This window comes from Cryptosporidium ryanae (assembly GCF_009792415.1).
Source record: "Cryptosporidium ryanae isolate 45019 chromosome Unknown contig_11, whole genome shotgun sequence".
Taxonomy (NCBI): domain Eukaryota; phylum Apicomplexa; class Conoidasida; order Eucoccidiorida; family Cryptosporidiidae; genus Cryptosporidium; species Cryptosporidium ryanae.
This window is the reverse complement of record NW_027125521.1, coordinates 195,028-220,160: the sequence shown is the minus strand read 5'-3', so window position 1 is coordinate 220,160 and position 25,133 is coordinate 195,028. Positions and strand designations below refer to the sequence as shown.

General features: G+C 33.4%; 9 protein-coding genes across 9 annotated transcripts; 5 read left to right on the top strand and 4 right to left on the bottom strand.

The window, feature by feature from the left end:
* Positions 1-554: 554 nt before the first annotated feature.
* Positions 555-3,008, top strand: FG386_000220 (uncharacterized protein; the record flags this gene model as incomplete). The annotated part of the gene is made up of 1 exon (XM_067339531.1): positions 555-3,008. One exon carries the CDS (start codon positions 555-557, stop codon positions 3,006-3,008), a length of 2,454 nt encoding a protein of 817 aa, XP_067198329.1.
* Positions 3,009-3,299: 291 nt separating this feature from the next.
* Positions 3,300-3,866, bottom strand: FG386_000219 (uncharacterized protein; the record flags this gene model as incomplete). Its single annotated transcript, XM_067339530.1, has 1 exon — positions 3,300-3,866. The coding sequence occupies one exon, from the start codon at positions 3,864-3,866 to the stop codon at positions 3,300-3,302; it is 567 nt and encodes a 188-aa protein (XP_067198328.1).
* A 973-nt stretch (positions 3,867-4,839) lies between these two features.
* Positions 4,840-7,215, top strand: FG386_000218 (Ser/Thr protein kinase; the record flags this gene model as incomplete). The annotated part of the gene is made up of 1 exon (XM_067339529.1): positions 4,840-7,215. One exon carries the CDS (start codon positions 4,840-4,842, stop codon positions 7,213-7,215), a length of 2,376 nt encoding a protein of 791 aa, XP_067198327.1.
* A 721-nt stretch (positions 7,216-7,936) lies between these two features.
* On the top strand, positions 7,937-9,784 carry FG386_000217 (uncharacterized protein; the record flags this gene model as incomplete). Its single annotated transcript, XM_067339528.1, has 1 exon — positions 7,937-9,784. The coding sequence occupies one exon, from the start codon at positions 7,937-7,939 to the stop codon at positions 9,782-9,784; it is 1,848 nt and encodes a 615-aa protein (XP_067198326.1).
* A 672-nt stretch (positions 9,785-10,456) lies between these two features.
* On the bottom strand, positions 10,457-11,311 carry FG386_000216 (uncharacterized protein; the record flags this gene model as incomplete). The annotated part of the gene is made up of 1 exon (XM_067339527.1): positions 10,457-11,311. One exon carries the CDS (start codon positions 11,309-11,311, stop codon positions 10,457-10,459), a length of 855 nt encoding a protein of 284 aa, XP_067198325.1.
* A 755-nt stretch (positions 11,312-12,066) lies between these two features.
* Positions 12,067-13,569, top strand: FG386_000215 (uncharacterized protein; the record flags this gene model as incomplete). The annotated part of the gene is made up of 1 exon (XM_067339526.1): positions 12,067-13,569. The coding sequence occupies one exon, from the start codon at positions 12,067-12,069 to the stop codon at positions 13,567-13,569; it is 1,503 nt and encodes a 500-aa protein (XP_067198324.1).
* A 379-nt stretch (positions 13,570-13,948) lies between these two features.
* Positions 13,949-17,362, bottom strand: FG386_000214 (WD40 repeat protein; the record flags this gene model as incomplete). Its single annotated transcript, XM_067339525.1, has 1 exon — positions 13,949-17,362. The coding sequence occupies one exon, from the start codon at positions 17,360-17,362 to the stop codon at positions 13,949-13,951; it is 3,414 nt and encodes a 1,137-aa protein (XP_067198323.1).
* Positions 17,363-17,891: 529 nt separating this feature from the next.
* FG386_000213 (thymidine kinase) lies at positions 17,892-18,596 on the bottom strand (the record flags this gene model as incomplete). The annotated part of the gene is made up of 1 exon (XM_067339524.1): positions 17,892-18,596. The coding sequence occupies one exon, from the start codon at positions 18,594-18,596 to the stop codon at positions 17,892-17,894; it is 705 nt and encodes a 234-aa protein (XP_067198322.1).
* A 715-nt stretch (positions 18,597-19,311) lies between these two features.
* On the top strand, positions 19,312-24,192 carry FG386_000211 (uncharacterized protein; the record flags this gene model as incomplete). Its single annotated transcript, XM_067339522.1, has 1 exon — positions 19,312-24,192. The coding sequence occupies one exon, from the start codon at positions 19,312-19,314 to the stop codon at positions 24,190-24,192; it is 4,881 nt and encodes a 1,626-aa protein (XP_067198320.1).
* Positions 24,193-25,133: the final 941 nt, after the last annotated feature.

The window sequence follows — 25,133 nt, the reverse complement described above, 5'->3', positions numbered from 1 at the left end:
AGATTATATCTATTGCACACTCCCGCCACTTATTACTCATCTCGTTAACATTTTTATTTCGTCTTTGCCTCCTTTCCCACGCCCGCCACCTTCCCTTGATTTTGGCACAAATGTCCCGAATGAAGTTTTATATGGATTAAAGTTTGAAATTTCGATTTAATTTTGCCTCTGGAATTTGTGTGTGTAGTGATTGCCTTCTTTCCACTCACTTGTTTACGTGATGATTTTGTGCGAACTCATTCAGTTACTTATCTGGGATTGATTCTCACATAAACAGGAACAAGCCATTTTTTTCCTGTCTCAGTAAATAGGTCACTGCTGAATTGGATACTAAATCAGTATTCAAAATTGTATTTTTATTTTGAATCAACATTGTACTTTTTTCTTCGAATTTCCCTACCCCCCACCCTCATCTAACTTTATGTTACAAGAGACGTTGTTTGCAAACAAATAAAAGGACGAATTTCCGTTGATAATATTAATTTGAATTTAAACAAAATTATATGTTGTTTTGAAGTAATACGGTTAAAACATCCAATTTGATTAAGAAGAAAATGAGTGTTGACGAAGATGTTATTGATACCAGATTGACATTGATTTCGTCGTTACTTGGTGGATGGTACAGCTCCAGTTCTGTTTTAACAAGAGTCGACAACAAGTTAATTTCTAATTGCAGGGGAGTCAGATATGTTGGTGGAAAAAGAGTTAATTTTTCATTTACCTTAACTTGTACAATTTCTGACATACCTGAAAAATTTCAGGGATCGATAGGAGATCAAATGACTCCAGCAACGATAGGTAATCCGGTTATTGAGTATTTTAAGTCAAGCTATCTCTTCAGTGTCTATGAGGAGCCTGACAACTCTGAAAAGAATAATCAAGGTACCAAACTTAGACTTGTAGTTTACGGATTAGATGTTTCATCAGCGGTACCTTTTGGAGTTACATCGAATTATGATGCTTCAAAAGTAACTTGTCATGGTAACTTATTAATAGCAGAGCCAGAGGGCTCTTTTGACGTCGGAATAGTAAGTGGTAACGTTTTTTACATAGCTGAGCCAATTAGGAAACATCCATTATGGACAGATACAAAGAAGAACAAGGAAACGTCTTTGAACGAACACACTCTCTCTGACTACGGTAATATGTATCTTTACAAACCAAACTGGGGCGAAACACTTGGCACGTTTACAAATCCTAGAGTTTTTTGTTGGAAGATAGAGAGCCCAGGATCGCCATTTAAGACTGATCCATATGAACTTGATTTAAGTTGTTCCGAGACTCACTCCATCTTTTCACTCAAATTGCTCCCAAATGAGCTTGGACTTGTTGTAAATGCTCTTGAGGATGATCCAGTCAAACTGGGATACGCTTATTGCTTGTCACGCCCTTCAAAAATAATACTCTACAATTTGAGATATGTTGATGCGTCTTCAGATAAACTTACAACTCAAACAGAATTGGTTATATCTAAAGATGACGAGTACGTTAGGGGAGTTCATATTATTTCCGAAACAGGTGGTTACACAGACAACAAATGTTCTATTATTTACTATTCTATTCCAAATAATGTCCAGAACATCCCACATTGGTCTTCTATGCAATTGTGTGTTCAAGATTTGTTTTTGGAAGATGGATTATGGGTGCCTAATGGAGACAGAAGAATATGTGTTCCGATGCAAAGTGATCCAACTCCGGAAAAAGATCCACTTAAATTCAAAGGTTTTGCTGGATTGTTTGGTTCAAGCATGCACAAGCTTTTTCCTTTAAATGGAACTAATTGGCTATTTACAACCACATATGTGGGGACTAGTGAAGTCGTAGTTGCAATTAACACACTAACAAATCATGTTTGCAAACTTAAACTTGTTGTTGAAGATGAAACTAATTATCTCGGAAACATGGAGATATTCTCAATTTTGGAAGTTCCAGAAACTTCAGCTCTTTATGCAACTTTAAATATATCATCCCCAAAAATACCTTCTTTAACAATGATTGTTCAAATAGATTCAATGGACCCAACAAAAGACAATATTATTTATGCTCGTGTGGTTAAATCTGTAAGTTGTTTTGGATTTAATTCTGAGGCATTTGCAGATTCCTTAATTAAAAGAATTCCCCACATAAACACAAGCTTTTTCGGAAATACTATTAAACTTGCGAAAATACTAAATAGAATAGAGTTCTTCGATTACCAAGAAAAGCACATAATAATTAGAAAAAATACTTCCAGCCCCCATATCAAGGTTAACAAGAGTCCTCTTTTGTTATTTTTGCATGGAGGACCACACTCGGTTATTAGTCAAAAGTACATTCCTATACTTTCATTTTTCGTTGAGATAGGATATACTATATTCATACCTAATTACGTTGGGTCGCTTGGTTTTGGTGACAATTACACGAAAAAACTAATCAACAATTTACTTGAAGTTGACGTTAATGAGATCATCTCACTTTCATACTTAGTTAGATCAATTCCAGAGCTGAACCTTGATCAAAGCAAATGCTTTGCCATTGGAGGTTCATATGGAGGCGCTCTAATATACAAATTTGTAACTCAGCACCCAGAGTTCCTTACTTGTGGTGCGATTATTAATGGATTAGCTAATGGTTTATCTCTAATAGGCACTTCTGACATCCCTGACTATTTATTTTCTGAGGGAATTAAGGAGTATCCGGGAAGTGAAAAGAATAGGATTACAGTATTGGGCGATATTGAAACTCTGGTTAAAATTCACTCCCTTTCACCGATTTCTCAAGTTGATAAAGTTATTACCCCCCTTCTTATTGCAGTTGGGGGTGAAGATCTGAGGGTTCCTTGTTCACAATCTATTGAGTTTTATAGAGCCCTTAAAAAACTGGGAAAGTCTCAAGTTAGAATGCTTTACTTCCCAAATGCAGGACATAGAATTAGTCAAGTAAATGAGATAGTTGACCTTCACCTCAACATCGTGAACTGGTTTGGAACCCATGGGGGTGTACCTTTCATCCTTAATAATAGGATATAATTTTATGTTTAGAGGGACTTATCCTCGACTAACTATATGCAAAGAGTATAGCCATAGACGGCGAATTTATAGTTTTTATTACATTTAAAATTTAAACAGGGTAATTACTGAATAACAAAATAACTAGAAACATAAAACAATATAATTATTTATTCTTTATTATCTAATAACTGCTTTGAAATTTTCTATTTCAGATGATTTTTTAAAAATACTTCTAGAGTATTAGTTTTCAAAGTGTGAATATTAACATGTGACTCCATCATTATCATTAAGTTAAATACAATATGAGATTTAAATAAAGGAAATACAGTGCAATTCCGAAAATTCATCACCTACTTCCCAAATAAACTTTAAATAGTTATCTAAAAAATACCTTGAGTGGTGTGATTTATTCTTTTTACATTTTCTTTCGTTTTTATTGTTTTTGCTATTAAACTGTCTATTCAGGTCGCATTTAATCGCATAATTTTGTTTATTGTCACTTAGATAGTTGTAATTCTCACCCTTAAACAATGAGACTGTATCAAATTCCAGCAATTCTCCTGTTTCTTTTTTTGAACCAAAGTGAAGATCTAGTTGTTTAAATGAATTTTCATGTTCGCCATTTATTGTTGATATTGTACTATTAAGCTCATTATTGAATGAATTTTTGTTACTATTCCTAAATTTCTGCTCGTTAGATTCATCCAATATTATGTATGAGCTGTAATTGTCCGAATCTCCAAAGTGTATATTAAGCATAATAAAAGTTATATTCTCCTTAATATATTCTAAAAGTAAAAATATCAAGTGTACCAGTTCACAAAACACAACTTTTTTCTGTTCAAATTGTAAAAACTGAATGTTTTTTTTCAACATGTTTTTTCAAACCGCATACAGTCATACATGAATTTAATTTTTATGCATTTGAAACGAAAAAACCAAAATCACACTCGTTTTGAAAAGAAAACAGAGTAGAATCATAACGGTACTTAGTTATTTTTTTACTAAACGGTTATCAATTATATTCATGACACATATTTACTTTATTTAAACACAATATTTAAATTGAAAAACAAATAATCTCATTTATTTTAATTTTTGAGTTTTATTTATTATAAAAATTGACTTAATAAATTTATGTAAAATTTGCTGAACCCTGAATTAAAATAGATTATACCTACATCTAACCCCCATATCAAATTAATTTTTATTCAATCCCACAAAAAAAAAGTAAAAATTTAAAACCTTAAATATCATCCAAAAAGCTCATAATAGAGCAAAAGAAGAATAGAATTCTCACAAAAATATATATAATTCCATATAAAATAGTTTAAAAACAATTATATAATTTTAACTAAAGGATAAGAATAAAATTTTAGTGCAAAAATGCATGCACTATTATTATCATTGGCATGCATGTATTTATGTGGACATTTAAATATTTGGTACTAATATTTTGAATAATCCGGGTAAAACAATAATTAAATACTTATATACTATGCATTATTTATAAAATAACGAGGTCGCATATTCGAGAAGACATGTTTCTTATAATTTGAATTAATAATTAAAAAGTAGTAACCTGAGATAAAAAGGTTGATAGTCACATCCTTAACTAATAAAACAACTAAGCAAAAAACAAATATTTAAATTAAGGTAATATAAGCAATTAAATATATAAAAATATATTAGTAAACGAATTCTGACATAAAATAAGTGTTGGGAGTGAAATAGAAAGAATCAGTAAGCAGACCACAATTCTTGGTTTTTATTCTTGAAATATAATGTAAATACAAAGGGGAAATGAAAAATAGTGCGTTTATTTCTGGTAAAAAGTCAATTATAAATAATGAGAAGTTTATTGAAAGAAAATCAGAAACCTTTCTTTAATAGACAAGTTATAGATATAAGTCCAAAGAAAAACGAAAATAGTGAAAAATTTAAGAATAACGATTATTGTGATGGAAATGGAATATGGTCAAAGTTTGTTGGTTTGATGAAAAATTCACTTAATATACCTTTAATAAATAAGAATATAAACTCCAATAGATATTTAAATGAAATTGAGGAAAAAGGATCTGATTCAAAAACACATATCAATGATATTCTTCTGAGAAAGAATTTTGAAAAGATATCAGATAGGAAAACTAAAATATGCATGAAAGAACAAAGAGAACCTAATTTCATGGTTAATAGAAGAAATAATTACAAAAAAAACACAACAGGTGGAACCTCGGGTTCTTCTTCATTTGTACTGCCATCATCAATGTCATGCAGCGTTTCACACCAACTGAGTAACAATGGTAATAGTATTGGAATATCATTTGCAGAGCAAATATTGAATTGCAACAATAAGGAATATAATAATAGAAATTTAACAAATGTTCCTACAACACCAACTACATTAGACGGGAGTTCGACAACAACGTCTCCAGCGTTTACAAACATACAATTTTCAAGTCCTTCAACAAATAATACAAGAAAGCAAGTTGAAACACCAAATAGTAAGAAATATGAATCAATAGAGAGCATGAGTTCGTTTCACTTTAAAGATGAATATTACTATAAGAAAAAAAATCATGCTGTAGATTTTTCAGCCGATGACAGTCATCTAGATAATATAATGGATATAATAAATGAGAAAATAATACTAAATGATTTTGAAAAAGAAAGCGATTCAAGAGTAAATTATGTAAAATTATTGAATTCTAATTTAGCGTTAAACGTTAACAAAGAGGAAATTAATAATAAGGGTTTCTTCGGTGGCAATAATAATTTATTTGAAGACGAATTTAAAAAAAATTTGTTTGGAAGTAAATACATAAATTCGTCTATATTAAATAGTGAAGCATCATTATTTTTGCCTTCATCGCAGAAGAATGACAATATATGTTATTCATGGAGAGAGGCTAAACAATTAATAAGTAAATTAAAAAGTTCAACAAAAATTTACAGATATAACAATGTGCCATTTTACGAATGGATTCATGAAAAAATCCCAACATTAGGAGCATCACCAACAAGTTGCAGAGTTCAAGAAATGTTCAAGTCAATAGTAAAATCAAAGGAAAATAATAGACATGACACAACTTTATTTGTAAAAAGAATTCCAAGAAATATATGGGCGAAGCAATGGGAAATGCATGAAATATGGGATGGTGATTATGTTACAGATGGAGAAGATTTCGTAATGGAAGCAGCAGCACTTGCATTTTTGCAAACTCACAGCGAAAATATAACTCCAAAATTATATGCAATATTGGAACATAAAGATGAATCAATTCAAGAAAATGTTCCACACTCAGGTAATATAAAAGCTAGAAGTTCATGTGATTATTTATTAAATAAGGATACAACACATATAATATTAGTTTCGGAATATTATGGTGAAGATTTATTGGATTACCTAGACAAGTGTGAGAAACAAAATAAGGCACTTAGTAATAGGGAAAAAAAGGAATTACAATATAACTTGGTAGTAATAATGGATAAATTACATAAAAAAGGACTTAGTCATTTAGATTTCACTCCTGAAAATATACTGATTGGTCCCAATGGAATAAATGTATGTGACTTTGCAAAATCTACGCCAATTATAACAAATAACCCAAGGCACACACATTATTGCAAAAAGCCAGCAATGAGTTTAATTGAAGACTTTAATTCAAGTAATATGAGTTTTAACTTCATTAATCCACCACCTGAAGCATATTATGAGTTTGAAAGTTGTGAGCCTACAGTCGGAAAAGGGGCATATATGCCACCTGAATGTTGGAGGATATTTTGGAAATTAGAGGAAAATAAAATACAATATCCATTAGAAGAGCTTATGGAAAATGAAAATACATTATTTAATAATCAAAATTATTGTATAAATTATATAAGCAATAACAATGATGATAATACAAACAGAAGATGCATTGAATTGAGCGATAGATCCCAATTTTATTTTAATGTCAGAATGGCTGATGTGTACATGTTAGGTATAATTATGTTTTGGATTTGGTCAGATGGTGGAATATGGAAGTATTCTGATGTAAGACAGGATCATAGATATCAAAATTTAGTGTTTTCTGATTTAAATTTTGATGTTTTCAGAGAATGCAGAACTTGGGATAAACCACTGAAAAACTTACTACGAAAGATGTTAGAACCTGAACCAAATAAAAGAATAACATTAAGTGAAGTTTTGAAAGATCCCTGGTGGGAGTTTGATACTGAATAAACAAATCTAAAAATTATCTTCTTTTTTCTTAATATGGAGGGTAAACTATATGAATAATTACAAATAGAAGCAAGTAAAAAAAAATTTAAAGCAAATTAATGTAAAAAGGATGTATACATAACAAAATAATAAGATATAAAATAAGAAATATTTGATTTAGATGAAAAACTCTTACAAAAAAAACGAGTTTTTTTTTGTATGTTTCACAGATAAACCATAACTTGTGGGGGTGAAATCTTTGTATTAGTGAATAAACAAATTATATTCCCACTTTGGCAATTTAATATTCGCTCATAAATATAAACAGCATTCATATAGTTGCAAAAACACAAAATGATGCATTTTTTTCCAGTTTTGACATCCTTTTTGTTTTTTGAAAGTACCTCAAGTGTGAATGTATAGAGGTAACGTGGCGGGAAATTGTTTTTAAGAAAAAATTGCACTTGTCTTTAAAACAAAGATAACAAAACAGGAGCAGAAAAGTAAGTATATGAACAAGTAATTTCTCTGGAGATATATTTGGAGGATCTGATATACATTTTATAACTAGGAATTAATTAAATTAATACTGAGACAATAATAAAAGTTCTTTAAAATACACTTAGAGGAAATCACTTTATATACAAATAATCTTGAATTTATTACTCTTAACTTCATCATTTTAAATAAAAAATAGTAGTTCAAATATAGGAAATAGAAGAACAGAGTTAGGTATAAACAGATGGAGAGTCCACAAAATAAAGTAAAAATCATATTTAATGAAGCAATTAAGGAATCATTTCCAGAATTTGGTAATGATGCAATAATCACAGTTTCAAATCCAAATTTTGGCGATTACCAGTGCAACAGCTGCATGACAATATTCTCACAGTTGAAAGGTAAAATAGATTCAAGAAGTCCTAGGGACGTTGGTTTAAAGATAAAAGGATGTATTGAAAGGAATAATGAGTATTCAAAAATATTTAAATCAATAGAAGTGGCACCACAAGGATTTGTAACAGTAAAGTTTTCAGATTTATATATTTGCGATAGATTAAGTGTGTTAAAGAATAATAGGGATGTAAATGTTTCACTAGCAACAACATATAAAGTAAAAAAAGGAAGAAAAAGTCCAAAGGTTGTGGTTGACTTTTCGTCTCCAAACATAGCTAAAGAAATGCATGTTGGTCATCTAAGATCAACAATAATAGGCGACACTACATGCAGAATATTAGAATACTTGGGATTCGAGGTGTTGAGAGTAAATCATGTAGGTGATTGGGGGACTCAGTTTGGTATGTTAATAGAATATTTAAGAGAAATTTATCCCAATTTTATTGATAATTTGCCGGAAATATCAGACTTACAAGAATTCTATAAGAACTCGAAAAAAAGATTTGACAGTGATCCACAATTTAAATTAAATAGTCAAAGAAATGTAGTAAAGTTACAAAGTGGTGACAAGGACGCGTTGGTAGCATGGAAAAAAATATGTGAAGTAAGCAGAATTGAGTTTCAGAAAATATATGACCGTCTAGGAGTTTCATTGGAAGAGTATGGTGAGAGTTTTTATAATGATATGATACCAGGGGTTGTTAAAATGTTGGATGATAAGGGAATATTGAAATTAGACGATGGGGCTCAGTGTGTGTATACAAAAATAAATGATGTTCCATTAATGGCAGTTAAAAGTGACGGGGGTTATGGTTATGATTCAACTGATTTAGCGGCTATAAATTACAGATTAAATGTTTTAGATGCGGATTGGGTGATTTATACGACTGATATGGGACAGGAGGAACATTTCTTGAAATTATTTGATGTTGCAGAAACAATGGGTTGGCATAATCCGTCTGAAACGCGTTTAATTTATATAGGATTTGGAGTTATTCAAGGTGAGGACGGAAAGAAATTTAAAACTAGATCAGGTGATGTTGTCAAACTTACTGATTTGATAGACGAGGGTGTATATAGAGCTAAAAAGGAGTTAATTGAAAGAGAAAGTTCATTTAAAAAGGAACAAAGCGAAGGAAACTCAAACGAGGATCACCAAATTCTTGAAGGAAGAACAGAGGAGGAGTTGAAAATTATGTCAGAAACGATTGGTCATGCAGCAATTAAATACTTCGATTTGAAACAGAATAGACTTACCAATTATAAGTTTTCTTTCGACAGAATGTTAGATCCAAAAGGTAATACAGCAGTTTATTTATTATATGCCTATGCAAGAATATGTGCAATATTTAGGCGAGTTGAATACATTAAATCGGACAATAGAGATGTTATTTTGAACAAGGTTTCTGGGTTTAATTTAAAGTTTACAAATAATACAGAAAGAAATTTGGCATTAAAAATATTAAGGTTCCCAGAAGTTTTTGACGGCATATTAAATGATTTCTTTATAAATAGGTTAGCCGATTACTGCTATGAGTTATCTGAAAATTTTGCACAGTTTTATACAGAATGCCGAATAATAGGTTTGGAGGACTTAGAATTAGAACATAGCAGACTTTTGCTTTGTTTCTTAACTAAGCAGGTGCTTTTAAAGTCATTAAATTTACTTGGAATTGAACCATTGGAAAGGATTTAATTTTTTATTCACTGGTACTACTAAATTATGAGCACTTGTGGCATTTTATTGTTAGTGTTAAATATTTGGTTATTGAAGCTCTAGTAATATTAAGCTGTACATGCATTATTTTGTTATTATAGATATTTGTCTCTCCTTTTTAATTAATTTATTTAGTATAAATTAACTAATTGTTATTTAATATATGATTTATTTCAATTTAAATTCCAGTCTACATTTTTTTTTGTCACTAGGGTCTCGTTCATTACTAATTTGAGAATATATGATATGGCTTAAGGTTAGAGCGTATTCTGACTGTATTTTAAAACTTTTTTGTTTACAAAATACATTTTGGTGAAAAATTTGGGATAGAGAAAGTGTTAAAAATCATTATTTGATTTATTTCCGTGCTTTTTAATGAAACCTGTAAAAATGGATACGATTGTGACAATGTAATAAATAAAAACTTAACAAAACTTAAATGATATATATGGGTATAGTTTAATAGTAAAACAGTAATTATAAAGAAAAATAGAGTTTAAATTGAAATCAAATATTATATTTCATGTTATTTTGGTTTATTATTACTTAAGTATGACTTTTTATTGTTACAATTAGTTGGAAATAATTGTAAAAATGCAATAATGGTTTTAACTAGAGCAGTGAAGAGAGTATTAGTGTTAATATTTGTTGCTATTCTGAGTCGGAAAATATAATATGTTTTTTATTCTCCCCCTCTATATTTTCAGTTCCGGTTTTGGAATTATTGTCACCTTTATTTTTAAACTCCTTTTTCGCATTATTATTTGTTTTGCTGCTTCCTTTAGAATCTCTAACACAAATGGGGTTATTTTTAGCATTTCTTTTGTTATTATCTTGTATTTTATATTCAATTTTCCTTTGAAAGGTGGGGCTGGAGGAATCAACCGAAATTTTTTCTTCTAGCAAAAACGAGTCTTTTGTTGACAATTCTTTTGAACCGTACGACTTACATTTTTTGGATCTGAGCTCCTCTTTTAAATCCTGAATGTCTTCAATAAACCTTTCTCTCTCGGAAATAGAGTTTGAGTCCAGTTGTGTATTTGAAAATAAAGGAATATACTTTCTATCTTTAAAAAAGGGAGAAAGTCTTATATAGTCTTCATATTTTCTATGCAACCTCATTCTAGACTTGATTTCCTCAATATCACTAGTGTTTTTACTTTCAATACGTGAAATTAGCTCCTTTTGCAATTTGTTTATCTTTCTTTTTACCTTAACAAGTTCCACAAATCTCATTGTTTTCTGCTTTTTCTTTTTATATTCCAAATATTTATTTAGTTTCTTCCTGTAACATTTGCTCTTTTTTCTCTCATTTACCGAGACCTCTAACCTACTGGCTTCACTCTCAAGCTCCGCTTTTTTTTCACTATCCAACTTTATTTTCTCATTTCTCAATATTCTCCTTATATCCCTCAGTCTTTTAGAGTCATGTTTTCCCTTCTTAAATCCCCTTACTGGTTTATCCAGCTGCGTTTCGTCACTCAGTTGTAAAAAACTGTCCTCCATAGTGTCACTATGCTGATAATGACGGTGAGTCCAGTATATTTAATACCTGTATTTCTCTCGCGTAAATGTAAATAATTAGTGCTGCTTCTACTCTACATAATCTCACCTTGACACCCTGCAATTTCCATTGCCCAGACCAATACAAGAAGAAGCCTGTCGTAATTCTGGCTAAGTAGAAGGGCTGACGGTTCTCTCGTATTTACTTCAAGGTAACAACACTCTTAAACAGAGATAGATTACACAGGGTATCGAATTAAACAGAACGTAAAAGGCATGCCACTCAATTAAAAGTACTCCAAACCCCTTTTCGCGACCCGCCTCTCTGGATCCTGACTCGGAAGAGCTCCAGTATTTTTTTCAAACACCTCCTTTTATCTGCTATTTTGAGTCACATACGGACCTTACACTGACCGAAAACTATAGATTTAATAAGCGGCGGTTGCCCGCCTAAGCGGGTATTGTGAAAAAAAGTAAGGAATGACAAAGAAGAGGCACTAAGCTGAATATTTGATTAATGGAGCAGATTTGAATATGCAAACACCAGGTTTCCGCCTAAAGTTTACGACAGAGAGCGTATTTAAGCTGCGAGTTTTGGACTGCGGTATGACTCTATTTGGAGTGAGTAGTTCCAATCAATGACTGCGAGTAAGGACAAATTTTGATTTCAAATTGCAGAGCGAACATTTTGAGGAAGGAGGAATAGCAGGTACCAAAGAAGCCTGGGAAACAGGGGTCTTTGAAGCGTGTAGGGCATAATGCCACTTTTTTTGGTTTGGTTTGCGCTACACCCGGATTACCACGAGTTTCGTATTCAAGAATTTGAATCTTTGTGTGGGATTTATGGCGTTGAGAGGAGTTCAATTTGGGACGTTGAGCTTCCCACCTACGTCTCTTGGTACGAGGATCGATATTCAAGGCCGCTGGATAATGACCACAGCAACTCGTTTGTATGGGTTAATTTGCCCAGTGAGGAAATAGCCAGGGAGATACTAAAAAGGAGCGTGTTAACGAGAGGTTTTTTGCAAGTATGGTCGAGTTCGTCCAGTCATGAGGAGACGAAAAGAATACTAAGGTCTAACTACGAAGTTAGGGACAAATATTTGAATAGGTACATATTTGATGAAGATTTAGAATTCTGTTGGAAGGTAAAAAGTATAGGTAAAAAGCTTACTAGAGAAGAACAAGTTGGAAGAATGAACGAATACGGTTTTTTATTCAAAGGAACTGAAAAGGTGAATATAAACAGTCCAGATTTGGTGCTTGGTATATTTGAGGACTGGAGGGGAATTGAAATGAGTAATTTAAAGATATCTAAAAAAGAAACGTCCAGAATAAAGCCAGAGCTGAGGAGGGTTTACGTTGGAAGGGTCGTTGGAGTCCAGGGGTCAGCTTTAAACGATTCTAAAGACGAAAAGTCCCTTTGGTGGTTAAAGTACTCTTTAAATAGACGTCCCGTATTGGGTCCAACAACAATGGATAACGAGCTCGCATTTATAATGTGTAACGTGGCTCAGATAAAAGAAAACGATGTTGTTCTTGATCCATTTTGCGGTACGGGAGGCATACTCATCTCGGCTTCTCACCTTGGTGCAATTTGCTTTGGTTCGGATTTTGATTTAAGAGTTATTAATGGCTGGTTCTGTTCATATGTCAATCCGCACATGATTAAAGATGCAAGCATAGATAAGAATATATCCAAGTCTATTTTCACTAATTTCGAGCATTATCATTTAAGAAGTCCTGATGTCATTAGAATGGACATTTCAAAGCCCTCGGTTAGGGGTTCCTGGGTAGATGCAATAGTTTGCGATCCTCCATATGGAATTAGAGCAACATCAAGAACAACAAACGTCTACGGGAGTAAGAGTCGTGAAATTTGCGTAAACAGGTACATGGACGAGTTCAATTATAGAAGAAACAGAAATAATAGCATTATGGATGTTTCAGACTGTTTTAACCGAAATTCCTTCGGGGTGTTGCAGTCTATAGACGATATGATTTACGATTTATTGGATTTTTCGTCCAAGAACCTCGTTGACGGTGGTCGTCTTGTTTTTCTACTTCCCTTATTGGTTTCTGAATCAAACTTTATAGTTTCTGCGTTGCTTGAAAATTCAAAGCCGGCATTTGAGGTGGACACTCCTTTTATGCAGGTTTTGGGAGGCGGACTCGGACGGCTCCTTATTTGCATGACCTTGGTTGACAGGAAATCGTTTCGGAACAAGAGAAGAAATGAAAATAGGTGGATCGCTATTTAAATAGGTTTCTAGAGTTTTCTTGTTTATAAGTGTTAACACTAACTGATTATATAGACCCTTTCCCCTTTACTCTCACCGCAAGGATAACTGGGATAAAATACAACAATTTGAAAGAGACCCATATGTTAAATTACGCAGAAGAGCCTTTGATAAGTATAAAATTATTACACTAATTAGCTAAGTTTCAGTGTTCCTTAGGTGGAAATTAATACAAGGGCATAATAACAGTAATAAAAAACTAATAAGGTTGTTTGAAATACTTGTAACTTATCCTTATGGAATTCATTGCGAAGTGATAGGTATTCTTTTTAGCATGTAACAAGCATAATAAATAATAATTAAGTCGGTAAGGTTAATGTTTATGCTTCAATTTCATTTCTTACGAAACAATTGTTGACCTTTTCAAAATAGACTGGAGCTTCTGAGTTTGAATAGGCCTTAAAGACAATCCGTAAATTACTTGTTCATCAAGCAAAGCATCTTCCTCTATGCGTCTGTGGTCTTTCTTGTCTATATCCAAATCCAAGGATGAACTATTAGATTTTTCTGAATATAGGCTGATTCTCAAGTCGGCTGCTTCTTTATTCGGGAGCGATCCAGCATAATTGCTGTTGTTAGAACCTGAAAACGAGTTTGTCATGATGTTCCAAAGCAGATTTGGGGCTGATGGACACATAAATGTGTTCAGGTTCTCTGAAAGTCTTTCTACATTTCTGTATTTACCGTCGCAGTTGCCGTCCCTAGTTGCCTCCTGAATAGAAAACAGGACTGAAAAGGAGGAATTTTGCGAGTCAAAGCTGGGTTTTGTTGTCAATACGTTGCCTTCGAATTTGCCTTTTATAATGTCTTTAACCGCATCGGAAACAGCAGAAAGGGAGTCTGTGGCGTCATTAATTCTATGACCGGGACCAACTTCGTTTCTACAAGTCCCAGTTTTGGAAGAAGAGATGTACATTCTCGAGATTGATTCTTTAATATTCAACATAGAATCATCGCTTTTCTTTGCTTCAACACAAGTCTTTCCGTCTAATCTCTCAAGAGTCTCTATTACCTGCGAATAAATCTCGCAACTAGAGAAAAGAATAACTATATAAAATAACACTTTTGAACCGGATAAAGTGAACTGCACAACTGAATCAACGACGCTAATTTCATTTTGAATTCCAATTTCAATTTTTCTAACGAACTTTATTTTAAACAGCGTCTTTTTGTCGCTCCTTTTTTTGCCTTGTTTATCGTTAAACAAGGTAAACAACAGCACAGATCCACGCCTTGATGTAATCACGAACTCAAATGAAGCCCTTTTTTTGGCATAAAGCTGTATCTTCTCTGAATTCTGAATTCCCCTTAGACTGTAGCAATTGTAAGTTGCACTGTTCCTGTATGAATTCCCCTCGTTGAGTTCCTGCTTAATATCAAGCTCCGTGACTAAACTGAGATCGTTTATATCCCACAAAGAAAGTCTGGAATGTGCAGGGGAAAATCCCAAAACAAAATGTGAATCCTCATCCACCACATTTAAAGTCAAGATCTGGAAGTCCCCATGTATATTGTTTTCTTTTACGTCACCGTTTATTTTGCACTGAATGTAACTGTTCTCGAAAAGAATGCAGTTTTGCCTGCTCCAATTGTAAATTAATATTCCGTTTGACGTAGAAACAAAAAGTTTGTCGAAAAAGCGATTAAAGCAGGCAGAGTGTGCAATCCTGTCGTCACTGCCTCTTATTATTGATGAATTTATCCACTCATCTATCTGCTTTTTGTAGGTCCAACACTTGATTTCGCAATTTGAAGTTATAGTAAAGAAACAGACCTCCTGTATTTCGGTGCCACTTCCGTCTTTATTGTCCTCTGATTCCCCAGAGTTGTCTATTTGTCTGGAAAACACCGTTTCTTGCACTGAAATAACCTCGTCTATATGAGCAGCTTGGTACTTTGACACAATGCTAAATTTAAAGCTGTTTTCCGTTCCCAGGAGATGCTCTATTCTCCAAAACTTTAAATTGTATGTTCTTTTATCTCTGTTTAAATGGCTGTATTTCTGGCACTCAACCGTCAGGACTAGGTCTCCCTTGATCGAGAAATACGCATTTGATATAAATATTCTCGCGGAGTTACCCTCTAATTCTTTCTTATATTCAAAGGCATCTTGAGTCACTGACTTTTTATATTTATAAAGCTTTGAAGAGGACAAACCCTCGCCTATTCCGGAAACATACGTCTCCTCCGGTCTGCAAATTAAACTAGATACCCATAAATCTTTAATAATATCATGTACATGAAGTCTAAATGGGTTGCCAATTACAGATACCAACAATCTCGAGGGATCTAAAAATTTGGTGTCTGCCAGTTTCATATTGCAACTCAAAGTGTCGTTGGGATTTTTTTTAATGTCTTCAAAAGACGAGGCAGTACTTTGCGAGATTGTGTTGATACAGCCAAATGGGGTAGACACACCATATATGCAGTTTATAATTCTATTATGAACGAGATCTATTATCTTTATGCTGTTGTCTGAACAAACGATTCCCGATATAAGTTGTGGTAGAAGTGGTTTATAACGAGAAAAGGACCGGTTGCTTCCCTTGCTTTTAGCACTATTTGATTCGATATCTTGAATTTTTTCGCTAATAAAGATCGAATTCTCGTTGTTCCTTCTTGTTCCCCTAACGTGAGTGGTGATTGTGTATATAGGAGCTCCCAAACGAGGAATGAATTGTCTGCTCCCATTATTGTGCTTCCCGTTCCCGTTACGGCTTTTCTTGGAGAAGGAGCCGGAGTTATCATTTTGCCTCCACAGCACCAAAACTGCCTCCTCTCCCCCAGATACAACGACATTTGTATTTGGAATAATTGAAAGAGCCTTTAACTCATGCGAGTGCCAGTGCGACATTGATGCTTTAATGCCGTATTTGTATATCATTTCCTCAACATTACTTCTCTCAGTAGCTAAAGGAGCCTCACTCCACATTTTTGACCACTCTTTTGTGTTTGAAAAAGGCAAAAACCAGTATGTGAGTCTGCCATATGCATCACCGGTTGCTATGAATTCGTTCTTATCTGACAAACAAATGGACAGAATAAACTCAGAATGTCTAAAACGAATAATTTTTTCCTTGTGTTCAGGCGTCCATATAACAAGTATATTTTTCCATGTGAAGCAAAAAAGACTGTCGTCTTTCGAGACAGTTAGATTCGAAGCTCCGTAGGCAAAGCTAAACATTTTATTCGAGTCAGCTAAAACGCCAACAGAGTTGTTACCGTTGCCTTTATCCTCTTCCTTCCTTGAATTAATGCATTCAACCATTTTGTTAATCTCTATTCTATAAAGAGAGACACAATAAGAATCGTTGATGTTTTCTCCACTGTCGTCCTTGGTCAAAATGTAAATCCAGTTCTCAGAATTTTTTAAATCTATTATTCTCTTATTTGTCTTCCAATTTAAAACTTTTCTCACTATATTATAAGAATCAAGAACCTCCTTTTCTTTGTTTTCCGAATCAACAAAAGAGTCTTCTACAGAATATATGCTTAGTGAACCATTGTATGTAGACGCCACAATAAATTCATATTGGTTTAATCCAACAGACACCAAACCAGTAACGAAGTCATCGCGATTCGCGTTATCAGAACACAAAGAAAACTCGTACAAGGCCTCACCGTTTCCAAGCGTATGGTAGAAACATAACGCGTTTCTTCTTCCTTTTGCTATTGCGATCAAACTTCCATCCCCACAAAACACAGGTGGCACCCTAAGTGAGAAACGTCCACCTCCGTAACGTCCCTCGTCCATTATGTGAATCAAAAGGTTTCGATCTGCAGGAGTTTATATACACATGTAACACCTAGTTTACGCAAGCTAGCTTCAGTGTATATATATAATATACCCTTGCCAAACGTCCCTAGTTCATTAAAGCGAATTCACCTTCAGTAGTTAAACCGAGTGTCTACGACCTGTCCTTCCAAAACAATATTCAATAGTGGAAGAAGGGGAATAAAGGAGCGAAACAAACTGCAAACTTAAGACCAAATGTTTTACTCTTACTCGGCGAGCAAAAACTAGATAGGTGTGAAATATAGACTTAAATCAAAAAGCAATCACGAGTAAACTCAATAATCCCCTTATTTCTCGCTATGCCTACTTAACTCAACTTGATCTCTACTTCAACTTCACCTCATTAAACCTCTTATATTTAATTAAAAAAATAATTATTCGTTAGATTTACTTCGGCCTCGTCTAGGTCTGACATAATACCAACTACATTCATTTAAGTGTAGGCGCCAGGTCAAAGGCGCCGCGGTGTTAATATGTATATTAGATTCTAGGTAAACGCCTCATCGCAGTCAGATATGGCAGCAGAGGAAGAAGAGGCGGTAGTTAGTCCCGAAGCATTAACATTATCACTGCCACTGCACTTTTTTTGTGTACTTTCAGCGCCTGGAGGGTTTTGGTTGGCGGAATTAAGAATGTGGTGTTTTCTGCAGACGGAAGCGTAGTTTGTTTCGTCACCTATGAAAACTTGTTCGCCCGAGTGTATTGGATTTCCATTGGAGTCTATTCTTATGTTCATCGTTGCCTTACTTCCGCAGTGACATATGGTTTTGACTTCGTTCAGTTTGTCTGCCCATGCAAGCAGGTACTTGCTTCCGGTAAACAATTCGCCCTTAAAGTCGCTTCTTAAGCCGTAACAAAGAACGGGAATGTTAAAATAGTCAACCACGTAACAGAGTTGCTTTACTTGTTCCTTTGTTAAAAACTGCGACTCGTCTAAAAGCACGCAGTCTATTTTTCTTTTGCCTATCTCTTCCCTCACTTTTTCAAGTATATTTGTTTCTTCCGAAAACAGATTTGCTCCCTCTGCAAGTCCTATTCTGGACTTTATTGAGCCGATCCCGTACCTGTTGTCCTTGCTTGAAGTAAACAACATTGTGTTCATTCCCCTCTCTTTGTAGTTAAACGAGGATTGCAGCAGTATTGTAGACTTTCCTGCGTTCATTGCTGAATAGTAGAAGTACAGCTTCGCCATTTTGCCTTTAATCTGTCTCTGCTTTACCCTGCTTAATTGTTTTGGCTTAAAACTTTCTTTGACCTAACTTTAATTCAATCTGATTCAGGTACAGAGGGGAGTGTTTGTTTTATCTCCCGTTTCCAATTAGGTATGTATTTTCTTTTACGTTAAAAAAGTTTGAAAGCCTAAGTTTAGGAGTATTTTTGTATATACATCCGATAGAATAATATAGCGTAATTTATATAGACGTTATTTTCTTATGTTTACAAAAAATAAATATTTTCCACAACACATTACCCACTATTTTTGATTACGTACTTTACCGGCAACTGGTTTTGTATGAACCCTGCACAATAAATTTAGGACACAGTAAATACCGATACATATATATATATATATATATATGTATAGCGTTAAAATCTGATACATTTAGGCATGATTATATAGTACACGGTGTCACACACACCACGCTGGCGTATTTCAATTATTAAATTCGTAATAATGAGTTTAAAAGTTGTTTTGGCGTTTGAATAAATGAACAGAGGGTGCGTTTACATGCTGAGTTATAAGTTATTTAATAAACGACATACTTTGATGGAAGGATAGATATGTCTTTTCTAGTTCTGTTCTACTTTTTAACTAGATAGCGCAATACAGACACTCAGAGTGTGACTGAAACAAGTTATTTCAGAGGCCTGTTTGAATAAAAAGACATAAATTAGGTCTATCCGTAATGTTGAGTAACTTTGAAAATGGTTTGACTGAGGAGGATTTGGATTTGTTACTGTGTAACGAGGATGAACAATATGAACATAACGATGAGCATTATTGCGGTAGTGACAATAAAGAGCGTAACATAAGTGAGAATTCAATAAGTTTCTTTAATTTTGAGGGCAAAAGGAAGGTAAAGTCAGCGACTAATAGAAGAGCAAACTCGAAGTCCAACAAGTCAAGCAGAAAAAGAAGGAAAAACCATATAAACGTGGATTTAGAAAACGGGATAGACTCTGATGAATTTGTGGTCCCTGACGATGAGGCTATCCCTCCCGACTGGGAATACAACTATGAAAAGCCAATAGTTTGCCAAGATGTCACTTTTTACAACAGAGTGGATAGTATGATAAACTCAGTGTGGAGAACAGGTAGCGGGGAAAAGTGTGAGAAAGACCTAAATATTGAATTTTTCAATATAGAAAAAGACTATATAGACGACAAGGATAACACAGAGTTAATTTTGAAAGACGGACTTTTAAAAATTGAAAATGAAGCTGACCACACTGTTTTTGAAAAAAAAAATAGCAGGAAAAAGGCAAGTAATTCAGGATTTGAGACCAAAAATGAAAACTCCAGTTCTGTTGATTTTAAGGTGAACAGGAATAGAGGAATCGATAATACAGGCACTTACGAACTTTGCGTTAACCTGAATCTGTTTTACAAAGAAGTGGAGACGGTTTCTTCGAATAAGTCAGATTCACCAGGTTCTTGTTCTGAAGGAATAAAAAATAAGGCTTCCCGACTGTCTTTGCTTTTCAAAGCAATAGACGTTGAGTTTAGTGGGTTATCTTTGTCGCAGGACAGGGATCAAGTGAGAATAGAAAGCTTAAAAACAAACTTGAATTTGTTTTTTCTTGTACTAAATGATTTGATATTGGACCATAGAAAAACATTTTCAGGAAACAATAAAATTCAGAAAGCTTTGTTTAAACAGGAGATATTTTCATATCTTAAAGAAACCCATTTGGACATGACAGGCTTTATAAATACCAGTCAGGAAAACATACTCTCGAGTGAAAGAGTAATGAGTGATGAGTTTGTGAAAACAGTTAATTTATTCATCAGAATAATTGGTTTGACCCTTAGTGTAGAGAGTTTTTTGGTTCACTGTATCAAGAGTTTTTCAGGTTTTAAGGAAAACCAAGACGAAGTACCGTTTAAATGTAACCCTGAAGATACATGTGTATTTACTGTATTTGACAGTACGAGCAGCATGTTTTTAAAAGGTGCAGTCTCAAAACTACTCAAACAAATATTAGACAAAATACTACACTATGTTGTTGGAGAGTATGCTAAAGACTATAGAAATAGTAACATATACTCTTCTTTGATTCTGACTTTGTATATAAACGCCAAGCTAAAGGGAACCGATGTGTTTATGCAGTTAAACGATATTTTGTTAAGCAATAAAATAAGCACTTTAGATTCACTTTCCTTATATTCTTGTTTGCTTTTTTCTTATTTTGGTATTAAGGAAAGCAAATTCAGTCCGTGCATTGTGTTCCCAAAAAGACTTTTTATTGATATAATGAACAGGGACAACCGCATAGACCATGAAGAGTTTTTCAAACTCCTTTGCTGTTTAAACGACTATTTGGTCAATGTAAATCTGTATATAATTAACGAGAAGTTAGATTTTACAGAAAGTGACGTTATTCTACATTTAATTGAATTTGTATTGGAGTTCTTAACTTTCAACTCAATGTATGGGAGTGATATTATTGCTGGAATGATTAGTACTAATGCTTACAAAAATTCCTTTTTTAACGTAGTGACTGATTCAATTAGACTGGCACTTTACTTTAAAAACTACAGTTACGAAAACTTGAGTGGTATATTTCTTCTTGGACAAAACATAATCGACAATTTCATTTTCATTGTTAATGACAGTTTCAATATAGGCCTAGCGAAAAGTAAAGCTAGTGAGCTTTTAAACGTTATGTCGAAGGCTCCAAAACGAAAAAACCTGAATTATCTTAAAATAAGCTTTACTCTTTTTTTAAACATATTTAATGTTATTCTAAACTCCTCAAACTGCTCAACGAGTTTGTGGGATTCGGTTTTGAGAACAATTTTAAATATCGAGTTTGGCAATATGTGCAGACTCGAGAGGGAGGACATATTATTCCATTTTTTCGTGTACTCTTGTGTATTCTCAGCCATTTGTTCCTGTTTCAAGAATAGCGAATATGATGCTCTTTTGCTTTATTTATTCGACAAATACAACAGTGAGACGGAGTTAATCATGAATTACTTGCTTACTGAGATTTTACTTGATGAACAAGATCAATCAAGTTCAGTTTGCGTTTGTGATTTAAACGGTGGTTTCAATAACAAAGACCAAGTTAAGGAAATTGAGGGGTTTAAAAAAGGTTTTTTGCAAAGCAACATTGAACTGGTAAAGAATTTGAGGGTTGTAATTTCGCTCTTAGTTTCAGGAAAATTGAGTCTATATCCTAAACTTGAGTCCCTAGAGGACGCAATTGGGCTTTTCAATAGAATTAGTGATTTTGATGAGCAGTTAGATAGTGGACCGTTCCTTTCTGCTTGTGTGAACAGTGCAAATAGCAGGTATGGAAAAACTGAAACGAGAAATGAGGCTCGTAGAGAATACCTAGCGTTTTTGGAAATGATTTCTATTTTAATGAATTCCACAGACATAGCAGACAACTTTGGCGTTTGCCTGTCAGAAAAGGACGAAAAAGCTCTCTTAAAATTGTTGGCTTTTACGGAGAAAATAGAAAACTTGATGTTCAAAAGTAATTGCAAAACGTTATTTTTGCTGTTTTCTTCTCGTGATTCTCGCCACGAAATAGTCTCTAAACTATTTGAATTTCTGAACAATTTACTTTATTTGGTTATTAGAACGTCATTTAGTCTAAACTTATTGGATTTGTTGGAAGGAAAATTAGGAGAAACGTTTAAGTTAGTCTCAGGCAAGCTGGTTGAAATAAAGACGCACAAGGGAAAAAACAGGGAGTTTGGGGAAAGTTCGCTCAAATCATTTTCCTCCAAGTTTTTAATTGAGTGTCTGTGTTTAGTTTACAATTCTTGGGAAAAATTTCAAGAGGGATACAATTTAAACTGCAGTCACTACTGTACTCACATGAGGGAAAAAATTAAACAGGAGGTTTACTATGTTTTTCTAATTATAAATTTGTTGGTTTTCGACGACTTTTATTATTTAAATAATTATCACTCCTCACATTTTAAGCTTAACGAAAAATTACTATTTAATTGTTTAAACTCAACAGATAGTGTAAACTTTAATTTGACAGGTAATGACTCAAAAAAGAGGTTTTTTTCAAAAAAATACACGTTAAAAAAGAACAAATCGTGCATTTTTTTGCTTTTGGAGCGAATCACGAACTACGTTAGGGAGTTTTATTCGTTGACATCACACCTTGACAGCGAGAAAAGGTTTGACTGCTATAAAGACTTAGTTAGAGGCGTGATGTCGGATTATATACTAGATAGGTGGGTGATTGACAAAAGAGAGGACAAGAAATTGGATTTTGTTGGGTTGAATGTCAGTAAAATAAAGAGTGACACATATATAAAGTTGTTTTTTTATTACTATATTTATTCAAACGATAAACAATTCTCATTTTATTTGAATAAGAAACTAATAGAATTTTCTATTAATCTTTACCAGTGCGAGGTTTTACACGGATTTCTTTTAAATATGTGTCTTAAGGGAAACGAAACCAGCACTGAAAACGGCCTTTTAAACTGGATACATGTCGGAAATTCAATAAAGGGAATGATAAATCAGCTCGGAGATGATCATAAGGTATCTGCGTGGATAGTAAATAATCTTTTTGATTTTTTCATGGTTCCTAGTATATTAGAAACGAAATTTATTACACTAAGATCGCAAATTTGGAGCAATATTCTGAGCATACCACTCTCGACCTTGTTAACGATGGACGCCTCCTGTGCAAAAACTGGATATGAGGATACATTAAACAACATAATTAAATACACATACTTGTATTGCCATAAAGTTTATTTATTAGTTTTAAATTTCTCAAAATTGAACGATAAAAACAGCACTTTCGGGTTAAGCAACAACTTTATTCTCGCAAATATATCTATTAACTTTATATTCGATTTGAACAGACTGATTCATCTTTCTTACTTTGACATTGCAATAAACAGTATTAAAACAAACCACAGCCGTTGCAGCAGGGTGAATGACGGTAATTTGAACAGGTCTTCGGGAATGTTTTCCAATCTACTATTAAAGTTGCTGTTTATTTCTAATATTTTTCAAAAACTGTTGGTTGAAAACGCTTTCGAAAGCGAAAGACATGAGTCCGTTTTTAGAGAAATATTTAATCGTCTCAATTGTCTTGACTATTACATAACAGAAAAGTCCATTTTGCTATTGTACCATTTAAGAGTTATCGATGGTGTTGACAAAGCCTCACTAACTGACAAAGTTTCGCTTCTTTACAAAAAAAAAAACTGTAATTTAGACGTCCAGAGACCCTGGGTTAACGAGTTTACCAGTAAAAAAGCTGTTTCTACGGACGAATATTCCGAAAATAACAATATATTAGAATATGTCACGCACAACAACGGTATTGACAACGGCACCTCTATTTTTAGCAGGATTCCTGTGGTTTACGGGCAATTTATCTCGTTTAATAAAAACAAGAAAAGGATAATCAACTCACTGCTGAAAGACAAATCGTACAAGTTTTTATTTTGTTCAAATAACAGTCCGCGTCACTCACTATACAATTCAAATCTAACACATGCACAAAACCCTGACGATAACCCTGACTTGTATCGTCTCTTGGCATATATTGAAAGCAGTGTAACGGAAAGCTAATCTTTCAATCAGGTAGTTCACCCAGTTTTTCAGAATAGTTCGCTTTAAATCAAGGACTTCACTCTTCTGTCCCCCACATGCAATTTACTTTTTTCCTACCAAAAGGCGGCAAGGATCGGAGTGCATGATGCGAAGATATAAACAGGTGGCGAAAAAAGCTCTTTTATTTATTGCTTTTTTGTTTCACTCAATTCATTAAGTTTAATATTGATCGAGATGAACATAATTCTTAAATGGTTTTTCTGTTTTGTTAGTTTTTGGATTGTTTTTTTATTTGTTTTTAGCAATATTAAAAAATGAACATGTAATGCCAATCTATTTTTGCATGTAATATTACGTGTTTAGTTGTTTTGTGCATGTAAAATTCATTAAAACGGCATATGTAAGAATTTTGTGTGTTAGTTTTTGTTGACTCGCTTTTTGTTTTAAAGTTAGACTAGCATTTACCTGTAATACATTGCTGATTTAAAGTTGAGGTCCGAACGGGGAAAGTGCTATTAAAAGGTGCTTAAATCAAGAAATGATGAATTCAGACGAAGAACAGATTTATCGTTGTGGTTTTCAACTTAATATAATTACAGAATTTTTTGTGCCGTATTGTTTATTGGAAAGTCCGTAAATTAAGCATTAGGGGAATTAAAATAAAAAAGGGTACTCAAAAAGTACCCCACAGTTTATATATTCATTCATAATTGTGGAAGAAAAATAAAATAAATCATAGCACATTTTAAATTAAATATTAACAGAGTTTTATAGATAAATAGGCATTGTATATTTGAGCTTTATGTATAATACACTTATTTAATTATATGTGGTTTGATGATACTATCGCTTGCATAATTAACGAGCATACAATAGGTATTTAAGTTTTTAGGTGATTTTATTTATTCATGTTTAATAAAGGTTAAAAAATACACTAAATAATGCTGCTTAACTTGAAG